The sequence below is a fragment of the Rhopalosiphum padi genome, chromosome 4 (assembly GCF_020882245.1).
Source record: "Rhopalosiphum padi isolate XX-2018 chromosome 4, ASM2088224v1, whole genome shotgun sequence".
Taxonomy (NCBI): domain Eukaryota; kingdom Metazoa; phylum Arthropoda; class Insecta; order Hemiptera; family Aphididae; genus Rhopalosiphum; species Rhopalosiphum padi.
In genome coordinates, this window is record NC_083600.1 from 11,427,464 (window position 1) to 11,449,721 (window position 22,258).

Genomic DNA, 22,258 nt, shown 5'->3' on the forward strand with positions numbered 1-22,258 from the left:
TTATTTACTTTTTAATAAATTCAAATGGTTCAGAAATCAATTATAATTTATGTACATACATATAACATAATATAGGTACTTACGTATATTATTCAATGGGTATATTACATCGCGAATATAATATTCATTTATTATTATCTTATATTCTTATATTAATAAATTAATATTATAGATGCAGAACAAAGCTATTTTTAAATATATTTTTTAAAAATGATGATGGGGTAGCATGCGAAGTTGACCATTATGCGTCATAAATCATAAGACACCTAGGTATAATCCCTATTATATATAATATGTTTGTAGTTATCAGATGACTGTACGCGTCGTGGTTATATCTCTGTGCAACTTCTGCGCCACTCTAGACCCTGAGTCTAGTCCCTAATATTTAACTATATATAATTATATAAATGAAAAAAAACAAAAATGTGTATATTCTAAGTGATATAATTACTGTGTTATGTCATTAATATATCAATATATATAGAACTTATATTTAGGTTTATTAAATAATACACAAATATATCGATACATTTAACATACAAGGTTTGTGCGTGGAATTTTATTGGATTCAATACGTTTTTTTATGTCTTATAAATTACCATTTACTACATGTTATATGCCTATTGGCTATACATTACCATAATTATTATTATTATAGAATAATATGCCTTGACGTCCGTCCATCCGGACCGTGATTATATTTTTATATATGTATATTTATTATTATTATCAGTGGGGAGGTCTATACCTATTACGTGTGTACCTATACATTTTTTTTATTATTATTATTTTGTTGGAAACACGTCGATCTCGTGTAAGTACAAACATGGCGGTGGCACATCAAAGAGACGTTATCTGTTACCGAACGGGTTCGAACGGACGCACACCGTTTCGGCTCCGCCCCAGAGGGCTGTACCAATACGCGACCAATAGAACGACAACCGCAAAGTTATACATATATATATTTATACATTATATACGTTTGTGTGTGCGAGATAGTGTACGGCGTATAATATAGTGCACGTGTGTTGTATTTAATAACGAGACGTATACCGCATAGTTCTATTTTGCACATTGAGCGTGGTTAGCGACAATGACGAGAGTACGAGCTATATAACTATATTCTCTATATTAGTATTGCTACTTGCTAGTAATATATTCTTCTTAGATATAACATCAAAAATCTTTAAATTATAATATACACAGTATTAAATAAATGCAGGTAATCACTAATAACTAATATATAGGTAAATAGTGTAGGATTATAGATATGTCTCATGGTACGTGTATAGTATAATAAAGTACATATATATTACTTACATATAATCTAGCTATATCAATGTCATTAGGAGAAAAAGTAATTTCACAAGTTAATGATTTCTATTCAAATCTTTTAACGTATAGTTCTATAATAGATAGGTATACTGTCAATAACCAATTTGATTTTAAATTATTATTTTTGAGGAATTGGCATGCAATTTTTCTTTAATTTACTCTATATAATAACTAATAATCTATATAAACTAAATAGTTAATAAACTAATAACACAATAAAAATTAACATACAATAATTTTTTTAATTACTAATATAAATAGCTAGGTTTCTATCAGCCTATGCCTCCACCAGTAAAAACAAATACTTCAACCAATTAAAAGGGGGGAGGCGAGCATCCTGGCTGATAAACAATATATTGAAATATCTTTGCACATCATGACACACACACAACACACATAGGTACACACACGTGTTTATGTATCTATAATATATAAAATTAAAGTTATCCCACATAATATAACAATATAATATATATATATATATTATTTATTTTTAATAATAATATACGAGTACCATGCATACATTTTAGTGCTCAATAACATTATAATACATATATCCTATCATATATATATATATATATATATATATATATATATATATAGGTTATATACGTATATGTAACTATATTATAGGAATTTAATGTACCTATATAGGCTATATTTTATTGAAATGTGGATTAAAATTATTATGATAACGCATACTTACGATTTATCATAAGAAAGTACCTATTAAATAATATATTATGTAGGTATTAGTATTTACGTATTTTTTTTTAACAATTAATCATTGCGTCAGACGCGTCAGCATTAATAGTTTCCTCTGCCATTACTCTGCGTCGTGTTCGCGCGTAAAAGACAACACGCACAATCAACACGTTTATCGTATGTACGTGATAACTGATAAAATATAGATTTGCCAACACATTTCGTATAACCTATCTTGTATATATTATCATATATAGTATATCTATGTATAATTAATTAATTCTATATGAACTTTAGTTTTAACTACCTATTAAACTTTTAATTGACAATATGAACAACGTGAAAATGTACTTTTATAATATTATTATGCTGCTTACGACATAAGCGAGCTGTCATATAAAATGACGGAACAATAAATATTATTAATACCTAATAATAAACGGATCTGGGTTCGTTGACGTCACTGCAGCAAGTGCTTTATTTTTGTTGTAAAATGAATAATTTTCGAAATAATGAGTTATTCATCTATGAAGTATTAAAATAATCACCACCTAAATAAACATTTTCAATATTGGTATTATAGACGTATTAGTATAGTCACTAAACTTAAAATACATTTTAAATATTTATGTACGTACATTATATATAACACGTGCAACGTATTTGTTGACTGGGAGTGTATATATATATATATGTACCAGGTATCTACAAATTATAAATTATACCTACACATAAAGTATGTTAACGTTTTCGGCATTATAATATCCCGAATATGTTGTTAAAAACGCAGTAAAAAAAAGCCACGAGATATCACAAGCGACATACCTTTATTATACGTCATATACATGTACCTATACGTGTTTAGGTAGTAATATGTATAATATGTGTGTTGGTTGTGGACAGCAGCCGTTTGTTTTATATTGAATTGCGCTGCAACGTAGCGGATACATATATTATACATATTTGCGTATCACATTAGGTATACCTAAACTGTATAAATAATAAATATACTATACATATATATATATATAATATTGCGCAAATTGACATAAGCCGCGTATAGATTTTATTTAAAATCAGGTGTCTTGTTGTTAAATTTTTCAGAACGGCGGCGGCTGAGTCTGTGCGTGGGTTGTGGCGGTGCGATCAACGACCAATACATACTGAAGGTCGCTCCGGACTTGGAGTGGCACGCAGCTTGCCTCAAGTGTGCTGAGTGCCATCAGTTTTTGGATGAACATTGTACCTGTTTCGTGAGAGACGGGAAAACCTATTGTAAATTAGATTATGTCAGGTAATAACCATAATATATCTTTATATTATATATGCATTTTTTACCCTGCACAAATAATATGAATAATAACTATAATAAATTAATATCGTAAATATATTATTATTTTTATACAACCACCACTTCGGATTTAAATAAAGTTAACATCTTTATGTAAGTTAACGTATATTATGTATGGAAATAGGGGCTTGTCATTTTAGCTCTATGTACACACAATAAATCTCAGTTTCAAGCAATTATAATTATAAATAATAATATACATTAAAGATACAATTTAATTCACTAATTAAAAATGTGCTAAAAGCCTATATAAATTGACGGCTGTGTCACAAATATATTATCTTATATATCTCATAATTATTTTCTTATGACATGTAGTACATTATCTAATATTATATTATTGTAATGTGTATTAACTGAAGTAATAAATATCGATGAACTAGCCAACACATTATACATATAATATGTATATGATTGGTGGTGTCTACCTTATGAAATATATTATTATAGTATAATAGAGTATCATTACAAATCTGGACATCTGGTGGACATTAAAATTGTATGCAAGTCCCATTAATTTCATAACACCAAACTTGGTTGACTTATATATAGCGGTATACTTAAAATAATTGATGAGTAAGTAAATGAACAGTAATATAAATTAATAATTATAAACTTTAACACATAACAATATTATATATTAACAATTATTACATATTATGTTAGATTTAGGTACATATACTGAAAAATCATTTTAAAATAAATCTTGTCCGGGAGGGTTGGGTTAGAGTATCATCAGTTTCTCGGCTTTTTTCCTTGGATAAATTCTCGAATGAAATATTTGTTATTATCTCTCTATATATATATATACTTAATATATTTTAAATATATTTTACTGCTTGTACGTATGACGTTTGCAACCAGTACATTATTTTATAATAATATATATTTACGTCATGGCAATATATTATATCACCCATGTTTGCTGATATATTATATATATTTATATTACACACATTTCGAAATACTAATTTTACGCAGTATAAGACGCATTACGCGCGCAGTTTAATTTTGGCCCGTTGTATTTTTTAAATTATTATTATTATGACTATTATTTAACATCTAACCATGGAAAGTTTTTTTTTATCGTGAGCTTTTATATTTGCTTTTGTAAACATAAATTTCATCGTTTTTCGTGGAGCTCTTTTAACAGAAATGTATAACATATACACTTGTCTTTAGTATGTAACGCAGACAGTATGAAAACAAAACAGATTTTATATTTTGTATCGAAATAAAGAATAAATAACACATTATAATAATTAATATTAATTTAATAAAATTTAAATAATTATAATTATTTGCACGTCACGCTGTAACATCCCAGTTACTAGGCGTGATACAAACTTATAAACTATAAAGACATTTTATACTGCCCATTTAAGTATACGCGTACACAGACTATATAGTATATAGTATTTAATATGTATTGCCTATTGGTAAATTTATAGTTAATTTATACAATGTAGTAACATTTTGGCAATAAAAATTAGTCATCATGATAACTGACTATAATGTACTTACGTAAGTGTAATATAACCGTATATAAATATCGTCTACATAAAATTGTTTTTTTTTTATCCAAAATAACTACTTATCTATTATTTGTTGATATTAATAAAATACTGTAAAGATATACAGAATGATTTACTAAGTTAATCACACTCATATTTTTCTTTAACTATATAGTTTTATTAAAATTCATATTTTTGGAAATCTAAGTAGGTACATCTAGGTATATTATTTTAAATACGATATAATTTTAGTTACTTATATTTTGTATCATTTAAAGGGTACCTATCTAAAGTGACTCGGGGAATATTCTGTGCTTTGTTTTTCAATTCATTTCTATCTACCACAAACAAATTGCCCTTCTCGATTGAATTAACGTATATTGAAACCGAAATACACTATAATATATATAATGCTGTATTTTATGTTTTTTCATATTTTCCTAGATAAAATTGGAGCTTATAGCTAGTAAAATAGTTTACAAATATTATTACCTGCAGTACATATGGTAGTAAGTAATATACAAAATATATAATAAACTGTATATTATATACATTATACATATTATGTATATATAGCGAGCGCGTTTTTTATTTTACGATAGACCGAATTCGAAGTCTGTTATATAAAACAAACCCGTATATTTTTTGCTAATTTCCGTGAGCATAGTCATTCGATATTTTTAATATATGATATATATATATATATGCATGCCACGTATTTTTTTTAATGATTACTATATGCATTTTGTGACGGACGTCAAATGCATCTGCACGCCTCTTGTTTTCGAATGTCTGTCGATGTTTACATGGTACTCATACCCAATTCTCCCTTTGAGTAAATAAATCGGCTCTGGGGCCTTCCATGACAGATGACATTGTGTCAATATAGGCACACATATTCTATTATTTCCTGCAGCAAGGGTCATACGAATGCCGCCAAAGTTATGTGTATATATGCGGTGCATGTTTTTTTTAAATGTATGATGTGTAGTCGTATAGGGTAACGTCGACACTCGACATAATATTATAGTAATAATAATAATAATCATAATATAATATGCAGCAATCAAAAACCCTCATACGCTTATACTCCGCTATAGACCTGATTAAATTTATATCGATAAATCATTTAAGATAATTTGCAAAGTATCAGTCATCACTTTATACAGTGTAAAGTTACATTATTATTATATTACATATACATAATACAATATATATACCTATTTAAATCTAAAATACTAAAACACTATGTTTTTTATGCATCATCAATCACTATCCCGCAGTACTATTTTATATTTGAAACAGTAAATTTATGAGGAATATAATAATATAATATATATTTAGGTATTTTTGTCTTAATGGTGATAGGTAAATATACTTGTATACTTCAATTATAATATTGAAATTTGTTAAAATAACAAACATACATTGATACCTAGTGTAGTCTCATTTAATTTTATAACTTTGGATGATTTATTAATCAATTAATAGTTATTAATTGATTGATAAATAAACTAAGGAAGTATTTATGTACCTATAATTATATAAATTTAATAATCGTTTGCCGTTAATCATGCTATATAGTTAAAACGATTACACTTTTTAATATTTGATAAAACTATACATTTTATATTTCAATACACCTTTTACAAATATTATTAAAAAGAATCTAGCAATATTACAGTCTAGTAAATTCTTATTATTTAAAATGTTATCTATTTAATGTAGAATGAAGTAACTTTGGGTTACAGTTTTTATATTTTTTATAGATAAATAATAATCTAAAAATCATATTAAACATTTTTTTATTCTTGAAAATTATAACATGATCGATAAGACTATTGACATATACATTGGCACATCTAAATTTAAAATTGATCTACAATAATAATACTATTTTAATACTATTTTAATAATCAATGGCATTTTAAAATTTTGATTAGGTTAATTTATTTTTATTCTTAGGTAATATGCATTTTTATTCTTTGTATAAATAGTAAAAAATCATTTATCTAGTTCATATAACGTTATGTAACGATTTAATTTTAATTTTTAACACGACTGTTGGGTTGATGACTGATTTATCACGTAAAAAAATAAGTATTTATTGAATTATCCTGCAAAATACTGTACATTTATTATTGTTATAATAAGTACATGCACAATACAGAGTATAGACTACTGGATTACGTAACTAATACTTGGAAGGCAGTTAAACCTATATTTGGCTATTCAGTATCAGTATTTACAAACAATATCATAATCAAAAATATAATTATATCATTATATTTCAATATTGTCTTTATATAGCATTTAAAAATAATAGTTAGTTATAAATTATTTATTTGATTTCTTAAAAATATAACTTTGTACTACTATTAAATGTTTAGTTATAATTTATTTCATCGTTTAATCTGCTTTACCATTGATATACAAACTCAATAATTAGGCATATTTATATATTATATAACCTGTGGTATGCTGTGTATGATGTACAATGCACATGCAATTTTTATATTAAGCACACAGTACAGAGTACAGATTAATGGATTACGTATAATCTGCTAATACTTAGCAGGCTATCAAACCTATACCTAGCTATACAGTATTTGCATACAATATCATCATAAAAAAATGTAATTACAGTATATCTCAATATTTACTTTATATTTATCATTTGAAAACAATGATTGTGTATAAATTATGGACTTGATTTCTTGAAAATATAACTTTGTACTATTAAATGTCTAGTTATATTTTATTTTATAGTTAAATCTACTTTACTATTGACATACAAATTTAATAATTAGGCATATTTTTATATATTACATAATCTGCGGTATGTTGTGTATGATTTACAATGCACATAAGACATAACTTTTAATATACATAAATTTAATGTTTTATTCTGTTTAATATGTTTTATGATCTTTAAAATTAGTATATTGGAATTTTTAATACATATAAATTTTAATGATAAACCAACTTATATTAATTATTATTAATCTAATTCATCTTGAAAATTAGCAATCACGGGGAAATCTACGACATTTTTATCAATATTTTACAGCGAGGACGTAGACCAAAAAAGCAAATGCTCCACAGAATCTGTGGTTTGTAAAATATTTGGTCTCTCACATATTATTAATTAATAAGCAATCACTATAAAGGAGTCTGTACTATCTGTTATAGCAATCAGTATATCATATTATCATTTATACATGGTAACAATTCATTGATCTAAATTTTAAGCTTGGTTATTTGCAAGATACAGTCGTCAGCCAGTATCTATATTTAATTTATTCGTAATAATGACGTTTATGAAATATGAATTTATTAATATTTAATTCATGAATGTATATTGTATATGGTTAAATAAAATTATCTTTTAGGTCTAATATATATTAAGGCATGGTTAGAAAAACGAGTTCAGGGAAAGAAGATGATTATTATTTTATAAAATAATTGTTTGATATTATACACTATACTTATACATCAAATTTGTATGTAGAATTACATTTTCTGATTTTGGTGTTGAACACTATATAGAGAAGAGAAAAGAAATATTTGCATATGGATATTAAATGGCTTAAAACGACTATGATATATATGATGTTTTTTATTCGTATGAAAAATGTATATCTTATTCATGCGTTTTTGCCAAATTTAAAAAAGAAAAATTTAATTTATAACTCTATTCCAATACTCATTCTCTATTTTCTCAAAATGGAAAATTATTAGTTATTTTTTACAAGCCGATAATTATCAAGCACCAATATTATTTTTATATTATTCAAAGTATGTACATAATATGTATACCTCAGCTCGTTGTTTGTATATCACTAAATTGGTTAGATTAGATGTTTTTAATTTGTATTTATTCCTTATGATGTTGTTAATTTAACAATAATCAATATTATTATAATTATTACATTATTACATAATACAGTCATAACATTTTATTTCAATAGTAGATCAATTATTACGTAAGAAATAATCAAGAAAAATATTATTTTAGCTAATAGCCACCATTAATTGCATACAGTAAGTAAACAAGTAATAAATTACAATCAAAGATTTAATATTCAAAACTTAATAATATAAAGTAATCATTGTTAGCTTTGTATGAGTATGAGCTATTATATAATTATAAAGTATTTTAAATAATAACAAGTAATTATACCTCAGTTTGATATGAAAAGTAAGAAATAGACTTTAATTTTAATTTATTGGCATAATGAATTGGGCGAAAAAAATGAAGTATAATAATAATAATAAGCATGGTTACATTCTTTTCAAAAAATTGTTAACAGTAATTTTTTAACTAAAAAATAAGTAAAAACAGAAGGTGCTCAATTAGTTATTAAAGATAAATTTAGGTATATAAAATAAATCATACTCCAAAATAATATATTTTGGTCTCAATAATTATTATAAGGGCCATAAAATATATCATGAATTTTATATAAGGTAATATATAGGTATAATAAATAATTATATTTACCTTTTATTCACTGTAGATATGCTCAATACGTTTAACTAATAAAAGATACATTTTGGTTCTAAAGTATATTTTTTTTCTAAGCTACTAACTGTATAGATTACAGATCATTTTCAAACTTATAGTTTCGTCTTTTCTGCTGTCTAGATGAAAATTATTCTACATCTACAGTACCTTTTCCATTTTTGTAAGATGCGTTAATCACCAAAACGATTGAATGCAATATATTTTGTATCACAATAGTAAATGCTGATGCTTGATATTCGGCGCCCAATCGTTTGTTTCTCATCTTATGATAGATGTTTGAATTTGAATAACCTGTTTCGTATTTTTTATAAATTATGCATTCATACTACAGGTGCATCATCGTGACACAAACGCGGTTTTTATACTTTTTTATTTGATCGGGTCACTCATAAAGAATTATACCTAGATATATAACGATATATTATATTATTATTGTTGTAATAACGAATAAACGATGCTAAATGCTAAAAGGATACGCATTAACACAATTTCGATATACTGCATTCCGTCACGGTGTTTCTATTTCCTAGGTATTTGTATACTTTCGTATAATATGTAGTGTATATGTATGTATTATTAAATATTATTATACGGACAAACCCGAACTATGCTACTACGTTACACTTTATAAGACTATATGGCGCTATATTTCGGAGTGCGTCTGTGTACAGTATAATATAGAATCCATTAATCCTAACATAGCGGTAATGTGGTAAGTACTTACATAATATATAGGATCGTGTAAAACGATTTATTTTTTTCGCACTCGTACGCGCGTGTTTGTTTATCGAGTCAACCGTAAATATAGTAGTCGCGATCACGTTGTACGTATATAACACTATAATATAACCCACCTTTAGATGATCCGCATGACATTGGTTTTACTTAAGCCCGGTGGCGGCGGCGGCGACACACGTGTTTTCGGTTTCCAAAACAGTACACTTATTAAATGTACGTGTAGTGTTTATCGTTTTTTTGTCCTATACGATCTATTTATGCACGTGTATATGTATATTAAACACAGAATTCTAAAACGCTAATTGTGGATTGACATGTTGTTTATGTAATATTTTTTAAAATATTATATAAATCTTGTTGGGTGGCCGAAAAGAGATCCGATATGTCTCGGCTTCCGCATGTTTCTCGTCGTATGTATGCTCCACGCACTTGTCAATACTACAAGCGCGTCGTACCACGTTAGACCTTTTTTCTATCAAAGACAACCTGTCTACTGTTTTTTTTTTAAATATCTGTCACACGAAGTGATGACGGCAACTGGCGAGTCGTGCAAAAGATTATTATAAAAAATTTATAAATCTGTCTGTAACACAGGCACGTACATGCATTATATATCTTTAGAGGTTGATTTTGGTTTTTAAACATGTATTATGTAAACTAGTAAATATAAATTATAATGATTCGACGCAGGAGAGCGTACAAAGAACTCGTTACTTGTAAAATCATAAACATAAGTTTAAAGTTTTAATATTCGTGTTATTGCATTATTATATTCTTTATTATCAAGTCTTATAATATATATATATGATTGGATTCCTGTAAACGATTTATCGACTGATGTTTCAAGAAGTCGGTTTGTCCGTTAAACGAATTAATTTCAAATTTGCCAATTACGATTGGATTGTATGATTATTATTAATCTGCAATTGGAAAATTTTCGGCGAATGCTAACTTTGTCAAAAACAACCACATAATAATGTTATACGTCTATGACAAGTGTTTATATTATAAGTTATTATGTGTATATATCCGTATTTTTTTTAATATATCGGGCTTCGAAAATTAATTTTTTTTTCTCATCTCTTCATCGGGATAATGATTTTATTTTTGTTTTAGATTATTTGGCACCAAATGTGATAAGTGCAACCTGAGCTTCGACCGGACCGAACTCGTGATGAGGGCCAAGACTAAAGTTTATCACATGGAGTGCTTCAGGTGCAACGCGTGCAGCAGGCAGCTCATACCCGGTGACGAGTTCGCGTTGCGCAACGACACGCTGCTCTGCAAACAGGACCACGACCATCATCCAGGCGTGAATGGTGGCGGTGGCGGTGGTGGTGGCGGTGGTGGCGGCGGCGGCGGTGGTGGCGCCAAGAGTAAAATAGCTGCTCAGCTTCAGCAAAGCAACGAAAACAACAACAACAATACTGCGCTGGCCGACCACAACACTAGCAGCACCAACTCATTGCACCACAACGAAGGGTCGAATTCCGGTAGGTACTTACACGTGCATTTAAACTGAGATTTCGTTAAATTTCCGCCACTTTGTTGTTATAATCATATTTTTGGGAGATTTAATCGATTTTACAGAGAAATGCGAATCGTAGATATCTGTATATATTAGGCATTGTATAACCGAATCGAATAATTGAGAATCAAAATTGAAATCCTAAACGCGGTCGTCAAAAACATTATGATTTAATAACACGTTAAAGCCGCGTTACGTAGGTACATTTGGATTTTCAATCATACAACCCCGCGGCGACAACGGTGCACCGCACAGTGTGTGCCCCACGCCGGGGCATCAGAGTTACGTCTTTATATAACGCCGCCCTTAGGTTTTATATTGTGTAATAATATATATATATATATATATAAATTGTATAATACAGAATTTATACATGTATTGAGCTGTGTAGCTAAATGTATAGGTATATGGATATACCGGTAAGAGGCGGTAATAACCTACGTGGCGTAAACATACTTTGGTGAAAGTGTAAAGGGTGGAATATATACCGTCGAGCGGCGGTGAGTGTTGATCGCGGGGAAAATATATATATATAAATGTATATGCTAGACGACTCATTAGCCTAATGGAAATACCGTACCGTACGTGCGTCACTGCAGGACATCGTCCACCCCAATCACAGCGATTTATATGAATGTATATAATATACCGTTTCATGTGCTGTTGGTGCAATAAACACATATCCGCCTCGTTCCCTGCTCCTTCCGTATATCGTTTATATATATAATATTATTTTTATACATCGTGCGTAGTCTGACAATCGAAATGTCTCTCTCCCCGTTCTTGTTAGAAGCATGCAACCAAACCAGAAAACACACACTATACTTTTTTAACAATTTTATTATCCAAAATAAGCGAATTATATATATATATATATACAATATATTTTTATAATAATAAGATGAAGATTTTAGAGGTATTGTGCACTACTTACACTGTACAACTGAAGTAGATGGACAGAAAAGGTATTTGTGATTTGAAAATTTTAATAAAAATAACTATTTCATGAACTTTAATAAATTTTATTAGTTTAGTAATTTTTAAGAGTACCTATGATTTTATTGAGTGAACGTAAGTTATTACTATACAGAACAATAAATAGTGATCGCCTATAAAAAAATTTTAAGTTAACAATTATAGACCACTACCTTATATATAATATTTTAAATATATGTACATCACGCATATATGCTAATACCTAATGTACTATACGAGTATAGTATTTACTAGGTACATGCGTATATATAATCAGGAGTCTAGATTCTAGATGTACAAGAAACCTACTTATAGTATATATATTTTTTTTGGAACACGTTATTTTATACACCATTGATCTGTATACATTTTGGTAAATTAATTTAAATTTTAAGGTTATGGCTCTAAAATATAGAAATGAAGTTTTTTGCTTCACAAATAACAACCTATTTTAAGTATTATGATTTGAGATAATACTAGCAATTCAAATACGTCTTTATCGCGTTTAAATATAAACACGCGTGGTCATAATTATTCCCATTAACTAAAAGGTTTCAACTTCTATCATCTTATATCACATATTATATATATTATATATGATGATCAACGTGTTTTCATACAACTATATGATGGTATGACCATAAAGATTCGGACTTCTGTGTAATGCTCCACAACTAATATATGTATTGCGATTTGCGACGTTTAATATGAGCGATAAGTCGTTGTTGTATAATAATATTACGATATTAGTTATATATTTGTATGTATTTTTTATGTATGAACGCGCGTTCAAGCAGTATACATGTACAGCACTATCGATTACGCGTCAACGGGAACTTGACAAAAAAAAAAAAAAAAGCAAACACTATATAGTGTATACATGTATGTGTTCTACAGAAAGCGGGGGAAATACGTCGAGCTGCTTGCCGGGGGAGGTAAGTTTAATCACGTTAAAAGCGTTTTCGGATGGTTCTTAAGGGGTGGCGGACAGAAGTCGTTTTTGTATCCACCGCCACGCCAACAACCCCCTTCACACCCCTCGACACCATCCTCATGATCCCCGTATGTTTCTCCGGTCCTGTGGCGGCCAACACACGCGTGGGCCTGCTAAACGAACCCTATTTACGCCAAACAAACCCTATTCAACTCCGTGTCCCGGACAATATTCACCGCGATGCGTTTATGGCCGTTAACTTCGCTTTTCTACGCTACACACGCACACACAAATAGAGTATTATATAGATTCCAATGTGTGCGCTGCATGTAATGAAATTATATACATATATATATATATAGTAAATCGAGTTAACTTCGCCTAGACGTGCTGCAGAATATTATACACGACGTGTATGGTGTTTTCGAGCTTATAATAATAATGAGCATTATCGGGTTGTGACTCGGACGCGCAACGGGGTGCAGATAAACGATCGAAACGCAAAAATAAAAATGTTAAAATCATTTTTGGGACGACGCGTTTAGCGTGTCTTCTGTATATAATATTATTATTATATTATAATAATGTTCAAATGTATACAACACGCTACTGCATCTTTATTACCACGGCGTGGCGCGTCAATAATCGATCAATTTATTAATCAGATCCATCACAGTAGTATTTATAATGTTTCAATAGTATTCGAATTATTTGAATAATTTTCATATGAATCTTTTTGTATTTATATACCTAGATATACACAACATTTTAAATCTAATAGATAATAATATTCTTTTAGAGTATTGTCATTTAATTTCTTTCGCTGAAAAAATAAATTCTACCTACATAATAATAATAAAACTGAGATATTTCATATGAATATATTATACCTATACACTATTCACACACATTTATATATTTATATTGAGGCTTTTTAAGACTAATAAATTATAATATTCCGCAACCAATAATTTTTAATATACGTTAATATTTAGGTATACTTTATTATTTACGTAACACTGTTACCGCAATATTATCCTCAAACATACACGATGAAGTGCTTAGATTCTTATAATCATTACAATTTCTCAGAACATACCGATATTTTTACATGTATAAATACTGTTTATCTGATATAAATGACCTTGAAGTGTAAACCTTCGACAACAATATTGTGATAATATTATATAGGTGCATGTTATAATATATAATATATACAGTACAGTCCGTGGTGTTTTCCGTTTCACTGAGTTCCCTCTGTTTTTATGGCACGACGAATGACAAACCATCCTGTATATGTGCATATATTAATAAGCAAAAGCAATGAAACTGAGTTAGATTCGAGTGTGCTTGCATGTTTATTTAATCTTTCATGACACTCAATGCAATTTGATATGATAATCTGCTTATAATATATACTACGAGTATATATACGTTCACCGTAAAAAAGTGACAACGTACGGTTAAATAAAAAACGTCAAATATGACGTTAACATATTATAAGACGTATAATGTACTTATAAATATGTACCTCTATACATTATTAATAATAATAAATAATTATTTATTGTAAATTCGGTAATCCTCATTTGTTATTGATTAACCTTTCCGAAAAAAAACCAAGCCGTACACGTATTATATTTAAAACAAAATTGAGTTCTGATTTCTTATGTATAAACACCGAAAGTATGTAATAATATTGTAATAACACTCTACATTACTTATTTTAAGCATTTTGATTGTGGTTTATTATATAGTTCAAGCTATTCTTGTGGCCATCGTAATAAATCTTGCTAGTTAATTATTTTTCTTATAAGCTCGGAGGTGGGCGACTTTAAGTACACGAAACGTTGTAAATATATATTATATACAATATACATAAAATACATAATAATAATAATAATATACCACTATATACAATATAGATGTATTCAAAGCCGAGAGGCGAGCATCAGAGTTAACGAGAAAGAATATTAGGCCCCTTTTGCTGGTGTGCTCATTAAAGTCCGGCCCATTAACGGCGGCGGAGCCATTAGAATAATGTTAATTACCGAGTTGTTTACGAGAGAAACTAAATGTGTAAGGGGGGGGGGCGAAAACAGCCAGCGCCACTATTGATTTTGCTCCACTACATTCTGAAACTTTTTTGTTTCTCTTCCACGTTTAATTGTTGTTTTTTTGAGGCTGCAGGTATAAAATTATACCATGGCGCACTTGATTTCATTCCAAAACTTTATCTGAGAGCTGCAGGTATAGACGAATGGGATAATTTTGACGTTGGTTATTTTTTTTTAGTTAAGTTATTTTTTTTTTTTCTTTACTTTGTCATAATATTTAAGACCCAAACACGTTCGTCGTTTTCATACCATATCATTATTATATGCACGTATGTAGTAATGGCGTATAGAATCGAACGATGTGCGGCGACGGCGGTGACGACGTGGAGGGCGAACGCACGCAAGGCAATAATAACAATAATAAAATCGTCACGTGTCTGCCGATGCCAACGGTTGCGGAACGTCGGTTTTCGAACACAAACGGTTCCGGACCCGGCACACCGCGCACACTCGATACAACCCTCAATTTGCCTTTTTTTCCCCCCGTTATGTCCTACCCCGCCACCACGTCCTCACACGCTTGAAAACCGCACTCTGACCCATGGAAGAAATTGAAAAACGTACCGCAACCGTATTATATAGATACACGTATAATAATAATATATTACTCGGCTTGGTCCCCGGGGAAGAATTTTTTTCGCTCTCGCACATAACAGCGAGGGGAAGGTATGAACCTCCACCGACGCTGTCTCTAGGGATGTGATACAAAAAATTGACGTCTCCGACGCACTAAGGCACGCGCGTGGCTTATAATGTGGTTAAAACGCGATAATTTTCAGTTTGCGCTGACGACAATACATGTAATATTTATAATATTACATATATGTATACTACAGGGCGCGGTCGGTTGACGTTTCAATCATCCCCGCCGTATCACGTGCTACCAACGCTGGCTATATCGTATTATATCTTCCTCGTCATCGTAATATTGTATTACATTGACTATACTATATAATATAATATAATAATAATAATATCGCGTTCGGTCATCGACTCCTGCACGCAGACGGTGAATTTCTATTTTACATTTTTTCGGTGCACGATATAGTGAGAATGGACAATAATTATTTCATTGTGTCCTTATGGTGCAAATTTTACAATATAATTTAATATTACTTTAATCAGTAATCACTAATAATTAGTCGTATAAATAATCTACATCATAAATATTTATTATCTATTGATTTGTCTGATTTGAAAAAATATAATCCCGAAGATGCTTGTATAGACGCCCATGCATACCTACATAATACTAATTAAATTTAAATAATTACTAATATATTTAAAAAACGCACACTCATGTGCATATAGTATAAGAGTATATACACCTAGTGTATATATACCTATATTATAAACGATTTACGTTAATATCGAGGTCGCGTTAGTGCACACGCACTCGTGCATCATCGAGACAATCGGTTTTTCGTCAGTAGTGTAAATGTATGTCGTATATACGTATATAATATATAGGTACATATTATTATTTGAGTTACGCCACAAATACACCTGCCTGTTCTTCAGGTAGCGGTGGGCCCGCACTGTTTTTATCTTATACCGCACCGAACAAATATTACGTTTAAGAGTAAACATCGAATATTGAAAAATCGTATGTATATATAATACATAGCCGTATAAGTAACTTATGCGTAATGCATAAGAAAACGCGGGAAAATTATCCACAGATATAATAATATGTACGTGTTTTTATAGAGAAAGTTCTAAAACGCGGGTAAAAATTTAAGTCCCTCGAGATTGTCTAGACGCTGCAGCTTTGCCGTCGTGTCGTTTCGTCTTCAAATAAGTATATAAATAAGCCATAAAATACTAAGATAAAATACAGGATGAAGGGGTTATGTGTAAAATATTTATTTTACTTGACGTGCAAAAAAAAATTATGTATAAAACATTGAGCCGCATACCCGCATACCTATATTTAAAGGTTTAAAAAACAAAAATTCCCACAGATCGCATCAGTCTCTTAAAGAATAAAACCCTTTTGCAACAGGTGTATTGTGTACGTATACATATATACATGGTTACAGGTAAACCTTTATAAATATATTCATATACGCATATTCACGTGTGTGTGTGTACCTACATTTTTTCCCTGCAGGCTAATCCTTTGGATTCTTTTTATCTTTGACATCATAAGGATACGCGTGAACAAACAAGCAAGTGAAGCTTTTAAAAACTCTTATGTACTCAGTTTTTGTTGAAAAGTACGTGGGAAATACAGAATATATTAAGATATAGAACCAAAAAGCATATTATTGTTTATAATATATAATTTATATTATAACTTATATAACACATATATATATATATATATATATATATATTCAATATCATTATCATGACTTAACAAATTTAAATAGGTATACAACATTTGTTCATATTTTTACGATTTTATACTTAAATATAATTAGTATGGATACCTATGTAATATTAAATATTTATTTTATTTCTACATGTATAAATAATTTATCTAATTTATAAACATTAAACAATAATTAAATATGTTTTTATAATAAGTAGTAATAACAATTTGTAATTTTAAGTTGTAGTATTGTAATGAAACATTCATAACCTAACTACAATGAATTTTTTTTTGGTTTTTGTAAAATCATCTTTAGTTTTGTTTTGCATATTATAAATTTTTTGTGCATGTTAAATTAATTTTGACACTAGTTTTCAATTGTCCTAATTATTATGAGAAACAATAACACATCAAGTATTTCGGTGCAATGACCGTTTCAGATTACAATTGAATTTTGCAGAGTGATAAATATTAAAATCAAAACCCTTCTATTCAAATTTCATCGAACAAATAGTTTTTTTTTTTTATTTGCGTATATGCTAACGCCGCATAATATTATATACACACGTACCGTTATATTCCCTCTTCGTCGACAGTTCACGCAGTTGTTGTATAGTCGTACGCGTGTTGCGACATAATATGACGTATACTGCAAACGATATACACCTATATATATATATATATATATATATAGTGAGTGTACAACTGTACAAGTACAACTGCAGTGGAGTGGTGTATTATTCGACAGCGGTGGAAATCCAAAACGAATATTATTTTCGCAGCTGTTGTGGGCGATTTTTTTCCACCACCAGAGTCCTGAATACGCTCTACAACGATAACGACGACAACGACGATGACGGGGAACGGATAGGGTTATCATATATAAGGAGCGGGAAGGACACACACACATATACATATAAGCATTGAAAGCAAGGGGCCATGGGAACTGGACCACTTGTGTGGTCTTCCCCGAGCTGTGTTTACTCTTCAGCAGCACCCTGCAGGATTTTTATTCACTCCCGAAAATCCCACTAACCGAAATCTCGGCACCCATCGTCGTGTATAATGTATATATATAATAATATAAAACGCCGGCTGCAAAAAACCATCCATTAACAGTATTTTGCTATCTGCACCGTATATAATATACTTTAATTATGTAATCATTATCATTAAGTATATTATATTATTATGCATATAGTATTTGATTTTGATCTGCAACAATTATTCGCATCATACAACCTATGTCAAAAGTAGTGAAAAGTCTAATATAAAAAAAAAATTAACCGTAATTACATAGTATATAATTTAAATATTACAATAGCATTACCATTTACCGTATCGCATCGGGAACGCTCCTTTAAATTAATTGAATAATTAAATAAATATACACCGCCATGTATTGTAAACTCAATTATAAGTATTTATAACGGCCATTTATTGGTTTCAGACTCGTCAGAATCGGGTTCGAACAAGTGTTCGGGCCGCACCGGATCGGATGGTCCGGGTAACAGCCGGCTGGGATCGGCGGGCAAAGGCTCGTCTGACGGCAAACCGACCCGCGTCCGGACGGTGCTCAACGAGAAGCAGCTGCACACGTTGCGAACGTGCTACTCAGCTAACCCGCGGCCGGACGCCCTCATGAAGGAGCAACTAGTCGAGATGACCGGACTTAGCCCGCGGGTCATACGTGTGTGGTTCCAAAATAAACGGTGCAAAGACAAGAAACGCGCCATTGCACTCAAACAGCAAATACAACAAGACAAAGTACGTATACAATTTTACGTATATTTCTTGACTGATACTACACCGTTCTCTGCTGCAGCGTTTGATAATATGATAATAATGTACATAACGATGATAATTTTGTATCACTAACATAATATAATTATTATTCAAAAAGAACTAATAATAAGGTGCGAATAAAACGTATATGATCGGAAAAATTATTCAATGTGTGTTTTTATTGTATGAAAAATAAATAGCGTGGCATTAATCGCATTTTCGCCCGTATAATAATATTTTTTTCAACAATCGCCCCCTCGACGACGTAAATACGTATTCGATGTACCTATATATATATATTATAATATATTATGCGGTGAACAGAGCTGAATGCGTAAAAACACCCGAGTGGTCGTTTGACAATATATTTTATACATTTATAATACGAGCAGTATTATAAGCTTTCTATTTTTGAACGGATTAAACTTCGAATGGACGGACACAATCGGTGACCGTATTTAAGGGTTTATTAAAATTTTAAGACTATTGTGAACAAACAAACGCGTGTGTGTGTTAAATAAAAAAATAATATATATAATACGTATACACTCACACATATACAGTATACACACATATAATATATATATATGTATTCTCGAGTTTCCATTTAGCGGGCTTATAACCGGTTATGTGCGTGTTCCGTGACGGCTGCCTTCCGATTACAATGTCGCCATCGTGTCGCCCGTTTGGCGCCGCCACCGCAGCCGCATCAGCCGCCGCGGAAGATATCGCCGAAGTCGATAGATAAATGCGTGTTTCCATGCTCGACGTGACGGTATTTCCCATGGACGGTGACGCCGCCGCCGCCTTTGGTCCGCACTCGTGTGTTGTTGTTTTTACATAATATTATTTCTTTTTTTTCCGTTATCTCCACGACGCAAACGATAATATACCTCCCCGTTCGTTCCTTCTTCGGAGCCCGACACTGCAGTTGCAGTACATTATTATAATAATACGACGGTCTGGATAGAAGTGGTTCTGTGTACCTACACCGCAGACGAGAACGCGACAGGGTTAATTAAATACGGATATTATAGAACGCGCGAGACCATTAGACACTAACACGTAGACCTATTATAATATATTCAATAATCAATGTTAGTGTATATATATATATATATATATATATATATTTACACGTTCATACATTATAATATTTTATCTACGTTGAAAATACGACCCATTGTACTTATATAAGCGGCGGCTGTGGCGTACGTTATACTGTTATAGTCCACACGGAACGACCACCAATGGCTTGAAACGATTTCATACACAATTCGTATATGAACAATAGGGCGACAGAAAAGCGCCTACATAGTACGCTACATACCATACACAATGACACACGCGTTTTTATAACTGTATAACGCCGAATGCATTTTCCAATCGTGTACATATATAATTATATAATATATGATCTGACGGGTATATATAGCTGAATAATACATAATAAAATCGAATTTCTGACGTGGACGCGTACATCACTATATTGTATTCGGCGTGTAAGCTTGTATATCACTATTATCGATTTTTTATTTTTTTTTTTTATAATTTAATCGATAAATCTATATACAGCCGGATAAATCTTAAAGCAATGCTCACTGTGTATATAATATATTTAGTGTATTTGTATTTCCTCGTATGACTTTATATTATAATATTATTTAGTCATAGAAACATTAACCTATTCGTTTTTGTAAGGCCTTCGTTAAAAATAATAATGTTGAATTATTCAAATGGGTGTTTTTATATAACACGCGCATTTATTAAATCTATGCATACTTCAAATCGACGTTTGACGGGTCTTTCTTAAAATACCTACACACAAGCGCGTGCGCTCTCGGTAAAGTCGAACCGAGTATTATTTTTTGAACCGTCAATTTTGGATAGGCGGTTTGTTGACGGACTGCCAACGACTTGGGCGGTGGTTTTTTTCTCTTCAATCATTGCCGCTCGGCTGTCATGTTATTATAACTTTTTTCTCTCCCCCTTTCCATTTCTTGCCTATGGTTCAAAAAACGTAGACGACACCGCCTTCGGACTCCTAAATAAACGTAAATACATGCAAGAAAGCCAAAATACACACACACACACACTTATATACATAAGATTTTTTTTCAATATTTTTCAACTCAACCGAATTTTGTTGACTGCAAAATCTTTGTTGTGGTCGAAAAACTTATCTTTCACTTTCATACGATAATTATTGCTGCATGGACGTTAGAACAATAACTATACTTACAGCCATATAGGTATTGCATATTTTATCTTAAAATCTAATATAACTCTTCTTCTGTATAGACATATATATATATATAAACATACATTGAATTTACGTTAGTCACATATTATTATTCATAATTTATAAAAATTAAAATAATAAATTAAAAAAGTGTAGATCTTAGGACAGGTATTAACCATGCACCTAGTC

The 22,258-nt window shown here is 30.4% G+C and overlaps 1 protein-coding gene across 4 annotated transcripts in view; it reads left to right on the forward strand.

Annotated features, from left to right (window-relative positions):
• Nucleotides 1-22,258, forward strand: part of LOC132929693 (insulin gene enhancer protein isl-1) — a 58,310-nt gene that overhangs the window by 32,905 nt on the left and 3,147 nt on the right. For 3 of the 4 annotated variants that reach the window (XM_060995219.1, XM_060995216.1, XM_060995218.1), the window contains exons 3-5: nt 3,121-3,334; nt 11,288-11,664; nt 19,493-19,809. In XM_060995219.1, coding sequence (XP_060851202.1) covers nt 3,121-3,334; nt 11,288-11,664; nt 19,493-19,809 — 908 coding nt within the window. The remainder of the gene's footprint in view (nt 1-3,120; nt 3,335-11,287; nt 11,665-19,492; nt 19,810-22,258) is intronic. The other variant, XM_060995217.1, reaches the window with a different exon arrangement.